Here is a 24630-nt window from a genome sequence, read left to right as displayed (position 1 = left end):
TGCCACTAAGTGAGAGAAAAGGCAAAGCACATAGTGGAAGAAGATATTTACAATACATGTATCCTGCAATCATTAAGAAAGGGCAGGAAAATAGGCACAGGGCTTAAACAAGTACTTAATAAAGGAGGATATCCAAACAGTCAATAAACATGATAAATGCTCAGTTCCACCTTTTCTAGGGTACTGGTAACGTTGTATTCTTGCTCTGAGGGCTGGCTAAATGGGCATGCCACACTGTGAAAATGCATCAAGTTATCCAATTTTGGTACATATCTTATACTCAATAAAATGTTTAGGAAAAAAAAGATCACTCTGGCTGTTGTGTGGAGAATATACAGGGGCTAGGGGGAACAGACTGAAGAAGGAAATCCATTAGGAGGCTATAGCAGTAATCCCATCAGAAGAAGGTGCTGGCTCGGACTTGGAGGGAGGCCGTGGAAGTGGCGGAAGTCAGAATCAAGATGCGTCCTACAAGAGGAGCCTACGAGGCTTGCTGATTAGATGTGAGGGAGAGAAAAAGAGAAATAGCAAGGGTGCCAGGCTTTTGGCCTGGGCACCCAGGTGAATCTTAGAGCCATTTAATGAGACTGGCAAGACCAGAAGAGGAGGAGGTTAGGTGTGAGGCAGGATAGGATGGGATCAAGAGTTTTTAGGATTTAGCAAGTCTTGAGATGCTCATTAGATATACCAGAGGAAATGTCAAGTAGGGAGATAGAATAAGTCACTGGCAGCTCAATGAGAGACTTAACTAGTGCGGTGGTTAAAAGTGGTGAAAACGACTGAATTAGACTCCTTTGGTCAAATCCTGGCTGTCACTTAAGGAGCTGTGTGCCCTTCAGCAAGTTACTCAACCCTGCTATTCCTGGGAAAAATTCACCTGCAAAATGAAATATTAAAGTACTAAGTGAAATGATATATACAATTCATGCTTGGCAGGTGGAAAACACTCTGATGCAGCTGTTAGTAACATAGCTTTTGGTTTTGTTACTCTCAGCAGTTGCAGCAATTTAAAAATACCAAAGACTGGAAACTGGATCACCCCAGAACTGAGCATAGATCCAGAGGGTGAAAGTACCTAACCTTGAGAGAAGGAAGAGCAAAGGAAGGAGCCAAAAAAGAGGTAGGAGTGGAGAAGAGATTGTGGTGTCCAGCAATTCAAGAAGTATTCCAAGAGGGTGATGAGCTGTGTTAAATACTTCAAAGAGATTTAGTAAGACCAGGCCTGAACAGGACCAGCTACATAATTTGTGGAGCCCAGAGGAAAATGTAAATGTGGGGCTCTTGTAGAAAAATAATTTCCAGACACTAACAGCAGGGCATCAAACTAAGTGGGGGACCTGTGCGACTACACAGGTCATATGCCTATAAGTTGGCCCTGGGCCTGAGGAACAAACATTGGTTTCAAAGTAAGAATCATTTCAGGGAAGTGGTGGGATCAAAGCTGGAATGGTGCGGGTTAAGGGGTAAATGGGAGGGAGGCAGTGGAGAGCCAATATACATGATTGATTCATTAACTCATTGAAGGTTTACTGGGTCCCTAAGACTCAGTACAAAGACCAGAAAAAAAAATGGTAATACAGGATCTTGGTGAAGCAACAAATCATGGGGGAGGTCAGAGGGAAAACAACATGAAGCTTAACACAGGGCTTGAGCCTTTACTTATTCTGTCAGAAGAGGAGAAGGGCATCCTAACCAGAGTGGAGGCTCAAACATGACAAAGTCGGTTACTACTACCTGCCCACATTAAAGAGACGCTTGCTGTTGTCGGCATGAGGCTGGCTGACAAGTGAGAGAGAGCAGGATGGGGTTGAAACAGATGGTTTAAAGGACGTTAGGGTGAGGGGGCATTTCAGAGGCCTAGTAATGAGGAAATGCCAGAAGCTGAGACATCCTAATTGCAACAGTTTGACTCAGAGTATACTCTGTATTTTCTTCCAAATTTCAGGAAAAAAAGAAAAATACTATCTATTTAAAAAACTCATGTATGCATTCTTATTAAAAAACTGTGGAAACCAACACTGAATTTTCCTCCTTGCTCTCTTAGCCTTGTCCCATCCAAATCCTAATAACCATGGTAATAAAAGTTATTTGATTATTGATATCAACACTGCACAGTGTCAACTTGGAATAGGCTTTCATACATTTCCATTGAACCACACCCTATATAAATATTACCACACCATTCAAAATGTCACCCCTGTAGCATTAGTCATCTGATTGGTCTATTTTGAGATACAGTGTCAAAAGGAGGAAGTAAAAAAGAAAAGGTTAACTTGTAAATCTACCCATTAAAAAAAATTTATTTATATTATGCAACAATAATTCATTGTTTCAAGAAATCCTCCTTTGGACAAAAGAAAGAACAAAGTCCATGCTCACCTAGGCCAGTACCATGTCTCTGGAGGTAACAAGACCATTCTCAAGGAGAACATGTTTGCTCTCTAGAATGTTCAAAAGGCTTACCATGTTATCTTAAGTAGCAATGACTTCCTTTAATCAAGCCAGGATTTCTCACTCATTGACTTAATCAAAATCAACTACAGTTACTTAGTTGCTAGCTCTATCAGGAATACTATTTTCTGGAAAGAAATGGTAGTGCCTCCAGTTTTTGTGTGTGTTGGTAAACTATATTTTAAATTATTAAAACAAGTACATGATACAGAATTCCAATATTCCAAAGAGTATTTACCCAAATCTTCCAGCCACCTGGTTCCCCTTCCTTGAGGATATCAGTGTTAACCATTTTCTTGAGTATTCTTTTAGGTGCTTAAACAAAAACTTGTGTCTATTCACATGCAACTTTTATACAAATTGCAGTATACTCTTTCCATATTCTGCATTTTGCCTCTCCATCCTCCCCTCCCCCAGCCCCCTTAGTGTAACTGTTAGACATCATACTTTATTAGCAGATAGAACTTATTTTTTTAATGGCTACATAATATTCCACTGTGCATCTGCACCATAATTTTTTTAACCAGTCTGTCCTATTTAGGTTACAGTGTTGTCCTTTTAGAAAAAATGATGATGCACAGGTGTCATTTCTGATGCATGCAAATATATCACTGTGATACATTACCAAAAGAATTTGGGATGGGTCACAGAGTCCCTAATTTAGAATATACAAAAAGGTCTGTGTTTTACAACCTTATATAATTGGATTATATCCCTCTCAAGCCTTTTCATTCTATAGTCGAGAGTCCTAATGATTCAATCTGCTTAGAAATTCTTTAATTTTTCAATTATTTCACTAGTCCCTTGTAAGTCTGGGGAAAGGAAATCCTGGGGCAAAAAACCTCTAAAAACCAAAATCAGTCAAAGGGAGAAATAAAGTTTAAAACCTATTTATTGCTTACAAAACTGCAGTCCGGCTCATCTCTCTCCTGCTCAAGACCTCCCCCTCACCTCTCAGGTACCGATAATCCCAATGTTGCCCAGGTAATTACCCATTGATATGCAGATGAACTTCTCTCCACTCCTGAGGAAAGATGCAAATGTACTAAAGCCACACTTCTTTCCACTTCCGAACGCCTGTTGATATGCAGATGCACCAAAGCCAGGCAAGAAATTCTGGAAATGTTTCAATTTTACCCACACCCCTCTATAAATTTTCTGCCTTGATAATGTCCTACTTATAATCCACTACCAAAAATAAACTCAGCTTTCTAGCTTGCGGGCACCACGATTTTGTACTTTCTGTTGCATTGCCAGGTTCATGCTGGTCTTTCGGTCACAAAAGAAACACTGGACTACCTTCTTCAGGAAAAAATAAGTAAGGACATCTAAGGAAATCTGTGACAAGGGGCTCTCTATAAACATTTTCAAGAAAAAATGTAATCTCCAGGCATTCATATTGTGGGTAAAATTGCAATATTTCCAGAAATCTCTTGCCTGGCCTTAGTGCATCTCCATATCAATAGTTGTTTCCAAGGGGTGGAAAGTAGTCCATCTCCATATCAACAGGTAATTACAAGAGGGAGCTGAGGGCCAGAGAGGTTGGGTGGGGCCCCTTTTTGCAGCTGGGTCGCAAGAAATACAGGCAAGCAGAAGTGGGTGACTGCTTGTAAGCAATAAATGGGTTTCTACCACTTTATTTCTTCCTTTGATTGATTTCAGTTTCAAAGGTATTTTGCCCCGGGCTGGGAAAATATATTCCTCCTGGAGTTACATCTGGCAGTAGTCAGCAGGACCTCTGAACCTGAAATCTGTCTTCATGTGTGCAACTCTTGGGTGGGCCACCCCTAAAGATGGTGGGAGATGCCTGGAAAACCCCTGTGGATGGTGGGGAGGCCTCAGTGGATGTAGTGGTGGAGGGTGCAGCTTCACCGGGGAGTCCCCTAGCTGTGGGGCTTCCAATTGGGGAAGACCTAACAGGGAACTGGTCTAGGATAAAGCACTTTTTAGACAGGTGGGGCCTTCTCCAGAATTGGGGAAGGGTGGAGACACCAGAAGCTCTGGAATTAGCCCTCTGTGAGATAGAAGACTGCTTAGAGGCCCTGAGTAGCCATGTAGCAGCGGACTGTAGGATGTCTTTTTCTCTAGATAGGAAAGGGTTATCGAGAAGAGAGAGAGACTTTAGCAGGAGAGAGACACACTTTAGCATCGCTTGGAGGAGCTGAGCGATGACCTATGGGATGCCCTTAAGAAAGAGAGAGTTATTGAGAAGGCAGGTTCCACTCCTGGAAGATAAGTTAGCAGTGAGGGAGGAGGCAGCTGAAGAATCCACGTTGCAGGAGGCCACTGAGGAGGCGGAGGAATGAGCGGCGCCTTCAGCCCTGGAGATGGTATAAGAGATGTCGGGAGAGGATGAGGGGGGCGGGGCCAAGGGTCAATCTGCAGCAGAGGCCACCGCCCAAGGCACCAGCCTCTCCTGTATTAAAGGTCCACCCAGTTGTAATTAAGAAAATAAAAACACAATAAATGTAAGCTCTTCAGGGGGAGGACTGACAGCTGGGCCATCTATTGGGGCTTGACCCTGTGGCTACCAACATGGTACCATGCCAACTGGATGGTTGACTGGTCCCTTTGGGGGCAAGAGTTGTGGCAAGACCTACGGGCCTCTGGTCAGATTAAGACAGTTACTGTATATCATGTGACTGGCCATTTGCCTTTGGCATCCTCAGGGAATGATGAAGCAGACACACTGGCCCAGGTGCGTTGGCCTGGCATTTGAATGAGAAAATCTGCCTTTGATGTAACCCAATGATTACATCAGCAATGAGTGTTTGTTCATGCAGGTCAAAAGTGGGGCTTGCTGTTGACATTTGAAGAATTCAGCAGAGCCCAGAAGGAGTGCCTTGTGTGTTCTAGGAGGGACTTACACCGAGTTCCACAGCAACATGGGACAATAGTAAAGGGGCCGATACCCCTTGCCAGGTGACAGATAGACTATATTGAACCTCTGCCCATATCAGAAGGATATCGGTATGCTATGAATTGTGTGGACACAGCTACTGGCCTGTTGGTTGCTTTTTCTGCATATCATGCAGATCAGCAAACCACCAAGAGGGGCCTAGAGCATCTCTTTGCAGCCTATGGCCGGATGCAGGTGATTGAGAGCAATAAAGGCACCCACTTCACTGGGCATGCGTTACAAGAATGGGTGCAGCAATTTGGAATAAAGTGGAAGTTTCATGTACCATATAACCCTACCAGAGCAGGCATGATAGAGAGGTACAGTGGTTTGTTGAAATCTGGCCTGAAGTCAGACACCAATAGTCTACAGGCCTGGTCAGTTCATTTATGGGAACTGCTATGGCATTTGAATGAGAAGCCCCAAAAAGGAGCCTTAAATCCTGTGGACATGCTAACACACATTCCTTCCTCTCCTATACAACTGGATGTACAAACGAAAGAGGAGTTATTGAAGCCAGGATATGGCCAGCAGAGCAACATCCTGCTGCCAGGCCCAACTGCATTAAACCCTGGAGACTTTATTGAGTGGACACGGCCCTGGACATTTTGACACATGGACCAGCTATGGCTGGCCCTTCTGGCACTTTGGGGAAGAGACCTGGAAGCTGGCCTCTTGTGTGTTCCTGGAGTAACAGCAGACTGGCCCCCCAAAGGTTACAGTAGTGCACCCAAAATGTCCAGAAGGTAAGAGCATCTTACAGGGAAGTTTAATCTTTATGGCCAGTGCATGTACTTTCCATAGCCCTATATACTGACCCATTTGTAACTCCCACAGGGAGGGGGTGAAAGTCTGGTATCCTAGACCAGGATGAGATCCCATTTCTGCCACTGTTCTATCACAGGACTACACTCTTGCATGCATCCTACCTGATGGACAAGATTTGCCTATGCTGGTGTCATTAAATTATGTATCTTATCTCCCTTAAGGTTATTTTCTTCTACAGTCCCTGTGGCCTGGAACCACCTACTGGCTGCAGCTGTAGCATGATGATTGCTCTTTATTCCCCACCCATTCAGCTACTGGTGCCTATGGAATCTGCATAGGACTTTGAACCTAGCTTAATCCTCCAGTTTAAGAATTATCATGACATTATTGCTGTTGTTATTGTATGTTATTAGTTTGGTTACACTGCTTGTTTTCTCACACAGGGGCCACTGCAGAAGATGCGGATTGAGTAGATTTTGAGGTGAGATTTCAGGAGGGGTGGGGGCTGTGGTTAAAATTGCAGTATTTCCAGAAATCTCTTGCCTGACTTTAGTGCATCTCCATATCAACAGATGTTTCCAAGGGGTGGAGAGTAGATCTCCATATCAATAGGTAATTACAAGGGGAAATGAGGGCATATCTGGACTGAAGAAGTTGGGTGGGGCCCCTTTTTTGCAGCTGGGTCAGAAGAGACACTGGTGAGCACAAGTGGATGACTGCTTGTAAGCAATAAACAGGTTTCTCCCACTTTATTTCTGCCTTTGACTGATTTTAGTTTCAAAGGTATTTTCCCCCCAGAGCTACTACACACATCTATAAATCAGAGAGAAGTAAGGGAGAGGGTTACACAATAAAAAGACAATAATTGTACTCTTAGCTAGATAAACTTTAATATCCTAATGCTTTCAGAACTAGTTTGTACCATCTGGGCACTATAAAATAATAAAATTATGAGATGACACTAACTTAAAATTCTTCTGCCCTAAAGGAGGAAATAAGTATGTTTTCCTTCTAGCTGACACTAAGTAATTAACTTGCTAGTGTTAAGTATGGTCTTAAAGGAGATGTGGATGCTTTAAAAATAATCTTTGTAATGACAATCTGGATAAATTTAACTTATTCAAATTCCCTCTCTCTATGAAGACTGACAATTACAACAGCACACATCTTTACTGAGTTACTATTATAGGCCAAGTGCTTTTAAGGATTTTATAAGCATTCTTTTATTTAATCCTCACAAAAAGGTAGGTGAATATCATTATCCCTCTTTTACAGATGAGGAAATTTGGCTTAGTGAAGTTAAGTAACTTGCCCAATGTCATCATAATGGAAGGTAGTGGAGCCCCATTTGTGACCCAGTTCTCCCAGGCTCCAAAGCCTGGGCACTTAACCAATAACTCAGTGCTTCTCAGTTACGGACTGCCTGCGTTGGAATTACTGGGGGCCTTGTTAATAATGTACATGTCTAGTAAGTTACATTCTTTGGGCTGGGGCCCAGGAATCTGAATTTTTGAAAACTTTCTCGCTTTATTCTGATGTATATTAAAATTTGAGAAATACTGCACTCTGCTACTGCCTTCAGTGTGTACACTTGATTACTTTAGCACTTGGGAGTAATCTTTTTAAATTCTAACAGCAAAAGAAGCTATAACAAAGCTACAGCACAGGTTGCCATCAAGAATCACAATAAGAAAAGAATTTCTGGCAAACTTTTATTATGAGGAGGTGAATAATGTCTGAGCCCGGGAGGACAGCCGGGACCCTCCAAAGACCCTTCTCTCCATGCCTCTGCAGTGACCCAGCCCTGGGTCCAGGGGTCACGTCCTGGGTCTTGTCACCAACAGAACCGGAACCCTTCCCAGATCACTGACTGAAATCCACCACCCTCTGACAACTTGCTTCCCTTGTTTAGTAGCTTCTTGCTTGTTCAATAGCTTCAATCTCATCCTAAACACCAGTCCATTGACCTATATTCTCCACAGAGGTACTTTTCACATTCTTCATTCACTCTCCAATTTATAATCTTCATTTCTCTCCTTATCAAATTTATATTTATTAATCCCCCTCTTACACATATATTCAATCCTGTCACCCTCCTCCTTCCCTCCTTCCAATACCCATGGCAAAACCCCAATCACCCTGCCTTTTCTGGGGCTATATCTGTGCCAGTGAGAATTGCCAGACACACCCCCAGACTGGAAACCACTGACCACTAATTTCACATGGATCTTCTGCTCAGTCGTACTCGATTCTGTAATAGTTCCCTCCCCCACTCTCTCTAATGACTATTTAATGTTTTCTCCTCTCTCCAACATTTCTACCCCACTCTAGCCTTAGATTTCATGATACCCTATCCTAATGATTTCCCTCCTATCTTTTTGATTTTTCATTCTTGGATTCTTTTGCTATTTCCTCTTCTGATCTAAAGGTTCGAGATCTTTAGGACTCAGAACTTGAACCATTTGCTTTTATTGTTCTGTGTTCTTCCCAGGTGATTGCATCTATTCGCATAACTTTGTTCAAAATCAAAAACAGAAACCAGCCTTGAAAATTCCCTGAGCAGGTTAAAAAAAAACAACAGTTTTATCAAACAAACAAAGCTGTATTCAGCTCAATTTACTAGACTGACTAGCCCTGGGTCACCTCTTGCTTATGTCTCTGGAAACCACGAGCAAAACCTGAACTGTTTCCCAAGGCTGATATGAGGTAACCACTGACGAATTCCCTATCATTTAAAAAACACTAATAGTATAACCAGTCCCCTGGAGACCAAACACTCACTGCCGTCACTGTACGAAGCCGCCTCATACACTGTACCCGAGCTCATTCCGTGTCTCAGTTTGAGTGCTCCCAGCTTGCAAACTCTTTTTGGTTGTGCGCACAGTAAACTTTTACTAATTATGACTTTGGTGATTCACTGGTTTTATTTCTAAACTTCGAGCAACTTTAAATACCATCTGTGTGCTAATAACTCCCAAATTTCTCTTTCCCAGACCACCACCCTAGTTTGAAGTCAGCATCCTGGTTTGAATCACATCTCTTGTTGACATTACTGTAATAGCTCCTAACTGACTTCTCTACGACTAGTTCATTCTCCACACACCAGTGACCTTTTCAAACTATGAATTAGATCATGCCATTTCCTTACTTAAAACCCTTCAACAACATCCTATGACACTCAGAACAAAATCATAAAACATGGTTTTCTGTTGCTACCCTAACAGTTATCACAAACTTGGAGGCTTAAAGCAAGAAAAATTGATTTCTTCTTAGCTCTGGAGACCGGAAGTCTAAAATCAAGGTGTTGACAGGACTCGCTGTGAAGGCTCTAGAGGGAATCCGGTAACTTGCCTCCTCCAGCCTCTGTACTTCCTTGGCCTGTGGCTCTACCACTCTTTCTGCCTCCTGCTTCCTAATGGCCTGCTTTACTTATCTCCGCTATGTCTCTTTCAAGGACACTTATCATAGCATAGGACTCAGGGCTCACCCAGATAATCTGAGATGATCTCTTCTTAATTACATCTGGAAAGATTGTTGTTTTTGTTTTTTTTTCGAATTAGGGTCACATTTACAGGTTCCAGGGGTTAGGCCACAGACAAATCTTTTAAAGAGCTTTAAAAGGTAGCCTCTAAGGCCTTACCTAAACTGCCTCCCTCTGCAACTTCACCTCTCAAAGCTTTCATTCTTCCTTTGTTTACACATTCTACCCATTCTGACCTTATTTTATTTCCTTGATGGAGGATAAGTTCTTTTCCCCACCCTTGGTCTTTGCATATGCTATTCTTCTTTGGGCTTTGTCTCACTAACTCCTTCAGGTCTTGAGTTAAAACTAAGTTCCAGAGACAAGTGTTCTTTGGTCCCATAAACTCAAGTACATCACCACTGTTATCAGACCTAAAAGCACCCTGTTCCTTGCCTTCACAGCATTCAACTAGTTCACCATTTCAAGTTGTGTCTGCACATGATTTATATGTTTACTTATTAATACTTATCCTTATCTCTAACAATGGACGGTGAATAATTCTTCATACCATTTTAGGAAGCACACCTGTTTTGGTCACCTCTGTATGTATGCCCAGAGCATAGAACAGCATCTAGCAGACAGTAGCATTAACTAAATAAAGGAGCACTAAATAAATAGAGTAACTCCCACTCCCCTTTTGAGCAGGACTAGATAAGTACAACTAAGTGGGTTAGGATGGTGACCAGAGAGCCAGAGTCAGCTTGCCTGCAGGAGACATCTCTCCCAAGCCGGTCTGGGAAAGTGACGGAGCTCGGCACAAAAGGAACAGACCTGAGTATTGGCTACTTGTAAAGACTTCTCTACTCTTCAGTTTCTACCCTGGGCTAGATACAGCTCTAGAGCTCATTTCACTTTTTATAATAACTTCTGTTGCCTGTTCAAAAGGATTGATTGCAGTTTTTCTGAAATGTTAGGAAAAACTAATACAGAGTGATTTCCACTTGTAGCCTAATACTAAGCTGGGAGAGTCACATACATACATACTTAACTTGCTTAATTCCACTGAATTACAAATGATTCAAGTATTAATAATAAAGCCTGCTGGCCTGTTTAAAGTCCAGTATGCACAGAAATCTTTTCTGGGGTACATGAAATTCTGTGTCTTCTTTCCCCCTGAAATTATTTTTTAATTGAGATGTAATTCACATACCATATATTCACCCTTTTAAAGTGTGTAATTCAGTGTTTTCCCCAAAGTTGTACAACCATTGTCACTAATTCCAGAACATTCTTAAGATCCCCTCTCCCCAAAAAAGCCATCCTCATTAGCAATCATTCTATTCCTCCTCCTCCCTCCCCCAAGTCCCTGGCAACCATTACATACTGTCTCTATGGATTTTTCACATCCATGAAACTGAAACACAGAGAGATTAAATGATCTGTACAGGGTTGCAGTCACTTTGTAAGAGAACAAGATTATAACACATACTTATAGTAACTTTTTAAATGTATAAAAAACAAAAGATCAGTGAACATATGTTCAGCTCCACCATACACATCCTAAATGTAGCTCTAAGACATCTGATGTATGAAGCAGAGTCCTTAGGGTAGTGTAGTGATTCTCAGGCAGTATGTCAGGCTGAGGAAAAGCTGGGGTGTAGGGCACCAGCCAGAAATCTCTAGAGTAAAGGAGATGCTGCTGGTGGACAGGAATTGCACTTAGGGACAAGGTGATGCAGACAGAAGGTTGAAAGAAGTGTGAGGTTATGTGGCTTATAGGACAGACACATTTCTTTTGGGCCTAGGGTTTTGAAACTGGTGCTGATGTGCCCAAGTGCCCACTTGCTTCCTTTTAGAGTGCCAGTGGGTCCCAGAAATCCCTTATCATTTCCAGTTTAGTTATGGGTAGTTTATACATTAATAGTGCCAACACCACTTGATAATACTTGTTAGTTAATGACACCTTGCAAAATAATGCAGGGACTTTGACTTTTTTATATTCTACTGTCTGTACTTTCAAGTAAGTAAAATAATCATAAGCCTGACTTACTTCTGTTACCATCAGTAAATGAGTACACAGGAACAGTGACCCCACAGACTAAAACCATCAAAGTCCATTTGCAAAAATAATTAGGCACACATTTTATTTTATATGTCTTAATCAGTATTTCAAATACCATTAACAACAGGAAAAAAGGATGGAAGCCACTCATCACACAGGAAAATAAATTCATCACCCAAAAGAGAGTAATCTGAACCTCAATATTCTTTGTATTCTTTTAAAAATGTTATTAAACAGCAAGTCAAAGGGACAAACAAGTCAAAACTAAATATTTTATTAATTAAAACCAAGACCCTAAAACCAACTAAGACTGTACAGCTTAAAAATAACCTCTTGTCCTCAACCTAGAAGTTTGATTTGCCAACATATAATGAATACTCAGGAGCCTGGGTGAGCTTACTACAGGGTGAGCAAACAAATTTTCTTTCACAAACAAGTTATTCTCAGTTACAAAGATCCTACAGATGACTAGATTATCTGTTTTTAAAAATGACTTCTAGAAATGCCTATTAGATCGTCAGTCTATTCATAGAATTGGACACTAAATGACACAGCGGCCATTTAATATCAAAACTTATCTACCAAATATTTTACTGGAACTGTTATTAAGCATGTAAATGAAGTTAAAAGGTCAACTCTTAATTGCCTACAGCAAAAGAGAGCTTTGGGATCAGTTACAGTTAGGGAATCAAAATATATTTTGTTTATAGTTTTACAATGTGTTTTGGAATTAAATTGGAAATGCCTATAAATAAAAATGAGAGTCTTGTTCTTCTGTTACGTACACAATCGTGAGGAATGAACAGCCTGACTGTTCTGAATTATTGATAAAAATAAAGCACTAGCCTAAAATTTCTTGCAAAAAAATCAATGGGTCTCATCCTATAATTTAGGCAAAAAGTAAAGAATTAACTACTTTACTTTTCAATGTCCCCTTTCCCTTTTAACAGGAGCAGCAAGACACAGAATAAAAGTAACTACAATAAGTACTTCTTGAATATGTCAGTTTTAGTTCTTCCATTTGAAAGGGGGCAAACAAGGACAACAAAAAATAAATAAATAAGAGAAAGGATGATTAAAAAAAAAACGCATTCTGGGCAAGGGGAAAGGGTAGGTTAAGAACATCCGCTGTCAAATCGGCTTTTTTGCAAAACACAGAGTATTATAAATCCTTCTTACAATATACCCAGGGCCATGCACATTGCACATGGAATCTGGACAATACTTCACAAACATTAAGGTTGCTAGATAACTTATAGAAAGTTATTAACACATTTTAATTTTAAAAGCAAAAAAGAAACAAAATATTCATGATATATAGCAATTTTACTTTTGAAATGGTTATCCTAAAAGTTTTTCTTAAATTCAGATTTTGCAAGGTTCCTTCTCTCCAAGTTATCAAGTAGACACTGAAAACAACTCTTAGAAATACTGCAAACTAATTCTTTCTGAAGTATGCATTTTTCATAAATCTAGACCAAAGTGAACTAATTGCAATTTAATTCTGAATTCAGCTTGTGATTTCTGGATTTAATGGAATGAAACCAGCAAAAATACTCTTTTTCAAAAAAGTATGTTCACTTCTCAGATAATTTAGTTTGGGAAATATTTATATTCTTAGTCTAAAAGATTATCTTTCGAGTTGGAACGATTAAATATAAAAACGAAATTGGTTCAACAATTGTCAAACTGAAATGAATACAAACATTGACCGCAACAACTTTCCACTCAATCCAAAATAAACCACTTCACTGAGCTCAGCTTACTTAATTTTAAAACCATTTCTCTTTTCCACTTTCATAGCTAGACGGAACAGTGCTCAACATTACCTATGTTAAAAGTGAAGAGATAAAAAGTATTGTAAAGACTGCACAGTGACTGAATCTGAGAAAACTATAATGTACAATTACAACACTTTAGGGCTAGAAGGCATCTTTGAGATCTAATCCAGCACCCACATTTTACAGATGAGGAAAATGGGGCCCAAACTGAGTGTTTTGGTCAAATGGTTTGAACAAAGTCACATTCCTCGGCTAAGCCATTCATTTGGTGGCTCATTCATTCACCCACTTACTGAAAGCTGTCTAAGTACCAGGCTCAGTGCTAGGTACTGAAAATATGCATTCACTATTGCCAAGGGGACAAGATGCCAGAGGTTTCCTTGGCAGGAAAAGACTTCCAAGGCAGTCTTTTTTCCCTTGTTTTCTTAAGATAAATCCTTAAATGTCCTAATCAGCAAGAACTGGTAGAAGAGTTCCACAGCTCTTGAGAACTGGGCCCACTTTCAGTTTCACACATTTTGGTAAACACAGTTGAGTTTAACTTCAGAGAGGCCTCAATTATGTTTACTTTAAGTGATTAAGCATTAACAAAGGTTAGCACACTACTCTGAATGAGTCTCTCCAGTACATTCATAACTTAAGGAAGTGCAATCAGAAAATGCTCTACACACAAACAAGTTCATAGAGGGGACAGCTTACAAAATCAGAGCAATTTGAGGTATCAATATAGATCAGTTAAATCCAATAGCTCAAGTTTACAAAGTGTGGAATGTAAATATTTCCCCATTTCATTCAGACGTGGGTTAATTTTTCTGAGATGTCTATGTTAAAAAGACCTCCAAAATCACACTCATACTGACACCCTCTTCCAATGACACATACATCTAAACCAGGCCTTTCTCCTTAAGATCAACTTTCTTTGATTTCTATTTGACTAAAGGAAAATTAGAGTTTAAAGAACACAAAAGTTTAATGTGCTGGGGAAAAGAAATTCAAATGTTATGCACAAGAAAGACAGCAATAGTTCAAACTGCACATTTATGAGTTCTGTTTAAAAATGGGATGGGCAGTGAACTTACCCATCAACACAAATCATCCCTTATTCTGCTTGGACTTTTACATTCTTTAATATTAAGTAGGGCATGTAAATGTTTTGTCCATCTCAATTCACAGAAGGAGAAACAAGAAACCATACTGACAAAGCTGGCAAATAAAACAACCTAAAAGGAAGGCACTTTGAACCATTAAAACAGCAGCTCTTCGTGCACCCAGCTTCAGTGTTCTATAGCAAAATGAACCACAGCTTTTACAGAGCTCTTGGAGATGACACTGGGTGATTTCTGATAAAATACAATCTTCACTGAGGCTCTTTGAAGGCCCTTTGAGTTCCCTGAAGCTATTGTCAGCTTGGGATGAAAGTGCTGCAATGCTCTTCTATCTCTCAAACTTCCAGATCTGATTTTTATCTAGAGCATCACAAGTTTTCATCTGAACATCAGGTCGGCCCTCAGGTGTCCGATAAGCACTAAGACACAGTCCTGAATGTGGATGAAAAATGGTTCCATCTTCTTTAAAGTGCCAAATAATGTTTGCTGGAACAGGGAACCCATCTTTTGGACAATTCTGCATTCCTACATGGGTTTTTTGCTCAGGAACTTCTGCACATAACTCTGTCACAGAATTAAACCTTATTTCTTTGTTTGAAGTATATTCAAAGAATTGATTGCCTCCTTGACCATGGCATCCAAACAGTGAGAGGTTAGCACCTGTGGGGTTGCTGTCAGGAGAATTATAATCTAAACACTCAGAAGAGATTCCCATACTGCGAATAGCTCCATGCCAGCCTGGCCTATCCTCTGGAACGTGTAAATTAGAAAACACATTTTTTAAATACCAGTCAAAGCTCTTGCACTTTAGCCGTTCTCGTAGTAATTTTCTTCCAGAAATATCACCATACACTTCTTTCCTTGCTGGAGGGTTTCGATTGTAGAAATGCTCTTTGTACTCATCCATCCACACTTCCGCTGCCCGGGCAGTATTCTGCAGGAAATTGGGCCGAGCATATGGTGCCCGCTTGGGGAATACGTGGCCTACATGGGAACATGGGTGTATCTCCAGTTTACCTCCACACTGCCACACCCTAAAAGACAGCTCCAGGTTTTCACCTCCCCACACTTCCATTCCAGTGTCATATGTCCCAAGGTACTCAAAATATTTCTTGCTGACAGCAAACAGTCCTCCAGCCATGGTGGGAGATCTGATTGGATCAATTCTCGATTTCCGCCTGTCCCTTTCATGTTTGGGGACAGGTTGCCACTGGAACGTTAAACGCCAGTCAAACCCACCAATCATGGGCTCCCCAGTCTGCATATAGAATTCAAAAGTATTCCAATCAATGGTGTCTATAACAGGACAAACAATGGCTGTTTCATCTTCACCAATCCTTTCCAAAAGTGGTTCCAACCAACCGGAATTGCACTCGCAGTGACAATCCAGGAAAGTAAGGACATCCCCAGTGGCAAAAGTGGCCCCAATCAGGCGGGCCCTAACCAGCCCCTCCCGCTTATTGGTTCTAATCAAGCGGACTCTCTCAAGATTGCTGATGTAAGTTTCAAGTTGTGTCTTCAAATAAACTCTGTCACTCAAGTCATCCACTAAGATGATCTCCTTTAAAAGGACAGCAGGGGAAGTTTCTAAAACACTGTGGATAGTGCGCAGCAAAGTGGACCAGGCTTCATTATAGAAGGCGATGATCACAGAGGTGGTGGGAAGGCTCCTATAGTTAAATTTCTTGGACTTACACTCATACATTCTTTTATCCTCTATGTGGCGGTGCAGGGAGATCCTGTCACTGAGGTAAATATTAATGGCATATCTCTCAATAAGTTCTTCTTGCTGCTTCAGCTCACCTTCATCGAGCTGGAGTTTGCTGGCCTTCCCCCCGTCCCCAAGGGCATGGGAATCGGCAGGGGGCTTCTCATACAGCGGCTGGGACAAATCCTCCGCCCCTTCCCCGGGGTGAGAGAGCTGTCTTGGCCCGCGCTCCCGGGCAAAGCCGGCTTCTGGGGAGGAATGGAAAGTGGAGACCGAGAACTCCACCAGGATATAGGCCACTGTTAAAAGCGCCAGCAGAAGGCAGCTTTTGCCTGCCCAGGTCCACCTCACCGCCATCCGGATCCTCATGGCCAGGGCGCAGAGGCACCGCCAGTCACCACGCAGGGGGAGGGCTGCGGGACCCACAGCTCGAGTTCTCGGCTCAGGTGGGAGCGAAATGCCAGGCGGGTCCTCCTTTCATGCAGGCGTTCAGCTCCCTTCCAGCCCTGCGATTTCCCGGGGTCCCCGGAGACCTCCCAGGCCTTGGCCTCCGACACAGCCCCAACTCCTCTCTCCCCACTTCCTCTTGCTCGGCTCACAACTTTTCACAAACTCTCTCGCCAACACCCCACCGCCTGGCGGAGGACAAACCCCTCCCCTTCCCACTCGCTCCTCCTGGTGGTTAGATCGCGAAAGTCCTCGGGCAGACCCAGGCCTGCGGGCGACCCCGAGGGGCGGCGGCGGGGGCTCGGAGCCGCGAGGGGGCCGGTTCCGCGCCCTGACCGCGCAGGATTCCGCGAGGGCCCGGGCTCTCTACCCCGACGTAGGTCCTCGGTGGTTCTCCCCTGGGCCCCGCGCGGACGGAAGGCAAGGTTTCCGCCCAGCTGGGTGTTGGCCTCATCACAGAAAAAAGACAATAAAACTTACCAAGTTGTTTGCCGTTGGGACTAAAGTCCACGGAGGTGATCGCAGCTTTGTGGCCTTTAAAGTAACGCTCCAGAACGGGGTCCTCCTGGGAAGGAAAGTTGTCAAGTTTTGAAAGCAGGTGCAGACCTCGAATCCGGGGGGCCGGGGCTCCGCGCTGTCGCCTCCCCGGGGTCCGGCCTGCGAAGGGCCACAAGGCGGCGGGCTGCGGGGCCGGGGAGCCCGGCACGAGTGCACGGGGTACCCTCCGTGGGGCCGCCGCGCGACGACCTGCGCCGCAGAACCCGCGGAATCCTCCATCGGAGCGTGCCAGAATCCAGAGAGGGACCACCCGGGCTGCTCCCTGAAATGCACGTTCCTGGGCCCCGCCCGCGGGCGCGAGTCACCGGTGCGAGGCGCGGCCCAGGCTCTGGTACTTTTCAAAAAGCTCCCAGGTGATTCTGACGCAGGCACTCCACGGAAACCCTCAGAGAATTCTGAGGGCCACCGAGCTGCCCCGGCTCTGTCCCGGGCGCCGGGGTGGGGCCAGGAGCGGCCGGGAGCCCGGCCGGAGCCCGGCACCCCGACGACCCCGTAGCCGAGAGTGAGACGCGGGCGCCCCGGAGCGACCCGCTAGGAACCCAGCGGCTCAGGACCCGGCTGCGGACAGTTGCTTCCACCTCCCGCCAGGTGCGGGCGCGGCCCCGGCCCGACCCCGCAGTCCACGGGATCGGCTCCGCGGAGGCGCCCCCCAGCCCGTCCTTACCGGGGTGGAGGCCATGGGGGAACGGTCGGCGCCGGGCTACCGCCGAAGGGGGGAACCGGGAGAAGGGAGGGGCGGGGCAAGAGGGGGACCGTGCGGCGCCCGGAACCGTCTGCCCGGAGCGGCGCGCCTCCCGGTCACTACAACAACGGCGCTCAAACCCCGCGCTCCAGGCGTGCGCAGCCGAGCCCCGAGGCCCCGCCGGCGCCGGGAGAGCCGGGCCTCGTCCAGCGGGCAGGCGGGACGCCCGGGGTCAGCTGCGACCACACGCGGACACCAGCGTTCACTAACGCCCCCGCTCCCCGCGGCTTGACACCTAGAAGGAGGGTAGTGACCGGGGTGGAAGAGAGACCGACGGGAGGGCGGGTGTAAGGACTATGTGATCGATGCAATCAGCGTTCTATTACACATTAAAGAGACCGCGCCCGCGAATTTCAAACTTAGAAGGGGAAGCTAGGTTCGCTCTGGGGCAGCTTGCTAGTTATTAACATACACAAAGGAACTAAACCTGTGAAGGACAGATTTGAATTTATTTAATCATTATTTTCCACACAATGACCTTTAAGATAAATATAGATGGTGGATAAACGCGATGACTGAATGTTATTCATTTTATGTTTTTCTGCTATATGTTTCTGTAATAATTTGCTCGTTTGTATATGCTTTAGAGCAGCCAATTTATACTTATGTAAAAGTCTTTAAGAAAACTCAGAAAGAAACATATATATTTTGTTTAAATTATGAGGCCACATAGCAACTATAGTCATTTCTACAGCAGGCTTTCTGACACCTAATCAGTTGTGTTTCAGCAACACTATGAAATTGATAGAGTTACAAAATGTTACCAATGTTTACATATTATAAACTTGATTCTTAGGTGTTTTACATTTAATTGTCAAAGATCAGATAAAGACAGCTTGTAAAATTCCGAGTTCATAACCTTTTATATCCTGCCTCAAAGCATGAAGGACTCAGCTGAAAATCACATACAAGATTACAAGATAAAGCTTCTTGGCAATGTAAGATAGCATAAGAGACCACAGCTGGTAGGATACATGTTCTATGCAAATGAAAGGTATGCTACACACCTTAATTACAGGTTGTCTAACTAGTTGTCCAGTGATCGAATTTATTTTTAATGAATACTGTACATAGCAATTAAACAGATAGGAAATAGCTTTAGATTGCAGTATTAGTTTAGTTCAAGTATATGTCTGTTGAATATCTTGCATATGTTTGGTTCTGAGGGATACAAAGGTGACTAAGATATTTTCCCTGCCCTCAAGCACTCAACAGTCTCGGTTCCTATGTCTCATATTTTAGCATGCATTATGATTATCCCAGAAAAGCTGATGCAACATACATGGGGTGGGATCAAGGGCCCTACAGATATAATCGGCTCCTTAGGTGATTGCTAGGGGAGTCTCAGCTGTGTACACTGAGAAACATTGCTCTAGTCTAAAAGATGATGCATCAAGAGTATTGATACTAGCAACTTCTCAGCAGACTGTAGCAGGACTCTAAGCTTTGCTATTTATTCCCAGTCTAGGTTTGACTTTTTTTTTTAAAGCCTGACATACTTAAAAATAATGCTGGATGCTGGTGGGAAGGTAAAATGTAGTGCTGTGGAAAACAGTTCTGCAGTTTCTCAGAAGTTAACTCCTAGGCATATACCTCCAAGTATTGAAAGTAGGGACTGGAACAGATACCTGTACACCAATGTTCGTAGCAGCATTATTCACACTAGCCAAAAACAGGAAACAACTCACATGTCCAAAAGATAAATCAAATGTGGTACATACTTACAATGAGCTGTTATTCAGTGTCTTGCCAATGGGTTTCAGCCCTGGGCAAGTTCAGTATGAATTCAATGTGACCAAAGAAATTGACAGCAAAATGTTCTTGGGGTGAAAGAGTTATACCCAACTTTATTTACAAGTGGCAGGTGAGTTACTAAAATCAGGTTCACTCAGAGGGAGTCTGCATGCAGCAAGCCAGTCTCTGCCTCTGTGCCCCTCTGTCTGCACAGCTGTCCTCTGGGCCTCTCTGCCTGCACAGCCATCCCGCACAGCCATCCTCTGGGCCTCTGCCCTCAGCGCTGCCACCACTCCAGCCTCTGTTCTGCTCTCCTGCAGCCTTGCAGCCATGCCACCGTGTCGCGCCCAGAGCACTGGGCAGAGCTCTTCATATAGAGTCAACAGCAATGTATTGCCCACAGGTGTGCAGTGAGCTAGCCCACCAGGGCTAGGTGAGAATCCTGGCCACTAGAACTCTCATTTTATCCATATTCAGTCACAAAGGAATGAAATTCTTATACATGTGACGGCATGGATGAACCTTAAAAATATTATGCTAAGTGAATAACCCAGACACAAGGGAACATATATGATTCCTCTTCTATGAGAATCTCAAATAGGTGAATTCATAAAGACAGAAAGTGGAATAGAGGTTATCAGGGGCTGGGGGTAAGGAAATGGACAGGTTGTTTAATGGATGCAGAGTTTCTGTTTGAGATGATTTAAGTTCTGGAAATAGGTAGTGGTGACAGCTGCAAAAAAAAAAAATTGTATGTGTCCATAATGCTAGTGAGTTGTAACTTTAAAAATAGTTAAAATGATAAATTTTATGTGTATTTGATTACAATAAAAAAATAATAATTCTAGAAACTCTGAGGAATAACTGAGACCTTAGAATTTCTCACAGCCCAGATAGGTCTGTTATTGGGCATAGCAGATTAACAGAAAAAGAAAAAGTTGGACATGTAAAAATTAGTTCAAAAGAAAAGAGAAATTTCTAAGTACAGATTTCTCTCTAAGTCTTTTAGTCAAAACATTTTTGTTCCAATTATCAAAAAAAATTTTTTTTGATCGAATAGAAGAAAAAAAATCACCTATTGTCTCATCACCTAAAAGTTGACTTTTTAAAAATGTATCATCTACCTATGATATGCTCACTACCATAGGTGTGCCAGGGTACTCGTCTAAGTACCTTACAAGTTTTGACATTTAATCCTCATAAGAATGCTATTAGTACCATTTCTATTTTAGAGATGAGGAAATTAAGACATAAAGTTACGTGCTCCAGGTACACAGCTAGGAAGTGGCAGAGTATTAGATTTTAGGGGGTTCCTGCAGACTCTACTCTCTTAATCCCTAAGACATGATGCCTTTTGCATTACTGAAAGCATATTGTAAATATGTGAAATTCTGTCTCCTAGCTTATCAGTTTTACAAAAAGAAAAAAAAGTAATATCTCCTTTGTTTGCATTCCTGTGTTTTCATTTATTACTTCAAACTGCCCTCCCATAGTTCTTTTCCATTCTTGATTTTTCTTTTTGCTATTCCCCACTTTTGCAAACAGCCGAAGTTCAATGGTGGACATTTGGAAATGTAGCCAGTGTTAGGGATATTTTTTCTAACCTCAAGCCTGCATCAGTTCATATCATTCCAGTTGCTACAGTAATTATTTGGGACCCCTCCCCAAACTGAAAATTTTTAATCTGGATGGGAGCCACAACATTTCACAGTATTTGAAAATCTGCATGGTGTCACTAGAGGCATGGTACCACATAGAGCAAACTGATCTTTTAATTATCCCTCCTTTTCCAGATCCCCCTCAAATTAGAAATTTAATTTATCCACTTGGGCACAATAAAAGCTTGAGTCCTTTCTAGTTAGTCCCTTTCAAAAGCTGAAAATTCAGGCCTAGGACGGAAGTGCCATCTACTGTTCAACTGAACTAAAAATACTTTGTAGCCTGTTCACAGGCAGTGTAACTCTCTAGATACAGTTGCTCCAAAGCACAGGAGAGTGCACAGAAAGTGCCAGAGCTGTTTGAATCAGTAAGACATAAACTTTTTTTTTAAAGACTGGTTTATTTCAATCAACATTCAGTCTCCAATTCCTGTCGACTATACCTCACATTACATTTTATCTTCCCGTCTTTCTGTCCTGGTGGCTCCTGCCCCTCTATACAGGCGCTCTTCCTGTGCCTCTGAGATTAATTCAGCAATCGCTAATTTACTTTCTGACTTCAAGGAACCCTGGGAGGGGCAGTTGGGGGTAATAAATGAGAGCAATGGAATGGAAACAAAGAAGATGTTACTTTTTTTTTCTTTTTGTAACACCTTAGGCTAGGAGACAGAACTTTACATATTTACAGTATGCTTGCAGTCATGCAAAAGGCATCATGACTTAGTGATTAAAGTGATTCTGACTTACTTTCTGTCCTCTGTTTATCCTACATACAGCTAACAAATACATAAAAATCACCAGGGTAGCTTGCTAGAAGTACTCACTTTTGGGCCCCACACACCCCAGAGGTTTTGATTAAGAAAATATGGTATGAATTATAGGAACCTATGTTCTCAATACGTTTTCTAGGTGTTTACAATGTGCATCAATATCTGGGAGCCATCGGAAAAATCTTGCCACAGGTCTTTAAAAGGTACTTTGTCACTATATAGCCTGAGCCTCAAACTAAATCCTATTTCATATCCAGGTCCACACCTCCCCCAGGCCAGTATTTAAGGCATGCAGGCAACTGTGCACACCCACACGGAGCCCTTGCTAGAACCATTCCTACCTGTGAATGCCTGTGCTCCTCCCAGCTGCAATCTCCACACAAAGAAACCTCTCTCAGATCCTGGGAAGATTCCATAATTTTGTGAAATTGTCTTTCTCTGAACCTATTCCCTTCTCCCCTTATATATATATATATATATATATATATGCAAAACTTATAATACTTATTATTTCTCCCTTTGGTTCCCCGTTTTATGCTACTTAGCATTCTACTTAGCACTATTGTACGTTGCTGCATTATTTCTATATTATGTTTATGTGTCCAACTGTTCTCCTTGTAGTGAAAGGTCCATTAAGACAAGAACTGTGTTGTATTCGTCTTGCTATCACTCCGCAGCCCTCATAATCCCTAACACATAACAGAGGCTCAATAAATGTTTTCTGTGTTGATTGAGGACCTACACCTATGGTATGGCTGACCAGCTCTGTGTTAACTTAGAAGGGCTACAAAAGAAATAGAAAACACGATCATTGTCCTCAAATAGTTTAAAATCTGACTGGGAGACAAGACATGTGAAACAATTAGTGAAATCAGTCTACACAAAAACTAGCTTATGTGAAATGAGTCCACAGTCACCACAGGAATGTTATGAAATGTATGGTAACCATATTATATTTTCATGGTGTCAGATATCCTTAAGCCATGTTATTGGTCTTTGGAGATAATGTTCTTATACCAGGAAATGTTTTATAACAGAAAGTGAGCATTTTGTAGGAGGAAGATGGACATTTTAAAACCATGCAATTTTTTTAAAATGGCCGAATCAGTGGTTTTCAAACCTTAATGGGCATCAGAACTACCTGAAGGACTTGTTAAACTACAGATCGCTAGATCCCATCCCAGAGTTTCTGTTTCAGTGGGTCTGGGGCTCAAGAATTTGCATTTCTAACAAGTTCCTAAGCATGATGTTTATGCTATCAATGAGATGATCAACAAAATGAAAGGCAACTTATAGAATGGGAGAAAATATTTTTTAAAAAATGTATCAGATAAGGGGTTAATATCCAAAATACATGAAGAACTCAATGCAACTCAAAAAACCAAAAATAAAAAATTACAACACTCTGATTAAAAGTGGACAGAGTTGCTGAACAGAGTTGTTGAAAAAACAGCTTCTTTTTTCAAAGAAGACATACTGATGGCCAAGGTTCATGAAAAAGGGCTCAATGTCATTAAGATCAGGGAAATGCAAATGAACTGCAATGAGCTATCTCCTCACCCCTGTTAGAATGGCTGTCATGAAGGACAAGAGATAACAGGTGTTGGTGAGGCGACGGAGAAATTGGAATCCTTGTGCACTGTTGCTGGGAAGGTAAATTGGTGCAGCCACTGTGGAAAACAGTGTGAAGGTTACTCAAAAAACTAAAAAAAGAAATACCATATGATCCAGAAATCCTACTTCTGGGTATATATCCAAAGGAAATGAGAACAGGATCTCAAAGAGAGATCTGCACTCTCATGTTCACTGCAGCATTACAATAACCAAGACATAGAAACAACCTAAATATTTATTGAGGGATAAGTGGCTGAAGATATGCCATATGTGCACAAGGATGAAATTGGATCTCTATCTTATACCACCCATAAAAACTAAGTGTGTAATATATAAGTATATATAGTCATATAAAAACTATATAAAATTATAGACACCGTAATATATATTTATATGTAATACATATGTATATATATAAATATATGCTCACACATACAGTGGAACATTAGTCAGCCATAAAGAAGAAGGGAATCCTGCCATTTGTAACAACATGGATGGCCCTCAAGGGCATTATGCTAAGTGAAACAACTCAGAGAAAGACAAATGCTGTTTGATCCCACTTATACGTGGAATTTAAAAACATCAAACTCATAAATATAGGAGAATGGTGATTGCCAGGGGATTAGGGGTGCGGAAATGGAGAGATGTTGGTCAGAGGGCACAAACGTCCAGTTAGATGATGAATAAGTTACAGGGATCTAATGTACAGTGTGTGAGTATAGTTAATAATTCCATCTAATTGTATTTAATGTTCTCACTACCAACAAAATGATAATGATGTGAGGTAAAGATGTGTTAACTAATCTTCCTGTGGTAAACATTTTGCAGTATATCCATGTATTGTCAAACTGTACATCTTAAACTTACAT

General features: G+C 42.2%; 2 protein-coding genes across 7 annotated transcripts in view; both read right to left on the bottom strand.

Annotated features, from left to right (window-relative positions):
* POC1B (POC1 centriolar protein B) overlaps positions 1-18659 on the bottom strand; it is an 81923-nt gene extending 63264 nt beyond the window's left edge. The window contains exons 1-2 of one of the 6 annotated variants that reach the window (XR_005025778.2): positions 17908-18659; positions 17166-17250 (exon numbers count right to left, since the gene is read on the bottom strand). Coding sequence is in view for 2 of the 6 variants with exons in the window: in XM_036890098.2 (XP_036745993.1) it covers positions 17166-17250; positions 17908-17922 (100 nt within the window). In the remaining 4 variants the exon portion in view is untranslated. Of the gene's footprint in view, positions 1-15318; positions 15449-17165; positions 17539-17907 lie in introns of those variants that run through there. The other 5 variants (XM_036890098.2, XM_036890097.2, XM_036890100.2 and 2 more) reach the window with 5 other exon arrangements.
* Positions 11699-17158, bottom strand: GALNT4 (polypeptide N-acetylgalactosaminyltransferase 4). Its single transcript, XM_036890096.2, has one exon. The coding sequence runs from the start codon at positions 16605-16607 to the stop codon at positions 14859-14861; it is 1749 nt and encodes a 582-aa protein (XP_036745991.2). The 5' UTR covers positions 16608-17158; the 3' UTR covers positions 11699-14858.
* Positions 18660-24630: the final 5971 nt, after the last annotated feature.

This window comes from Manis pentadactyla, chromosome 10 (genome assembly GCF_030020395.1).
Source record: "Manis pentadactyla isolate mManPen7 chromosome 10, mManPen7.hap1, whole genome shotgun sequence".
Taxonomy (NCBI): domain Eukaryota; kingdom Metazoa; phylum Chordata; class Mammalia; order Pholidota; family Manidae; genus Manis; species Manis pentadactyla.
Note: the sequence above shows the minus strand (reverse complement) of the source record. Positions and strands in the feature narration are given on the sequence as shown.

What these genes read in the sequence shown, in the direction of transcription:
- GALNT4 (XM_036890096.2), bottom strand. Translation starts at nt 16,607, where the DNA reads ATGAGGATCCGGATGGCGGTGAGGTGGACCTGGGCAGGCAAAAGCTGC.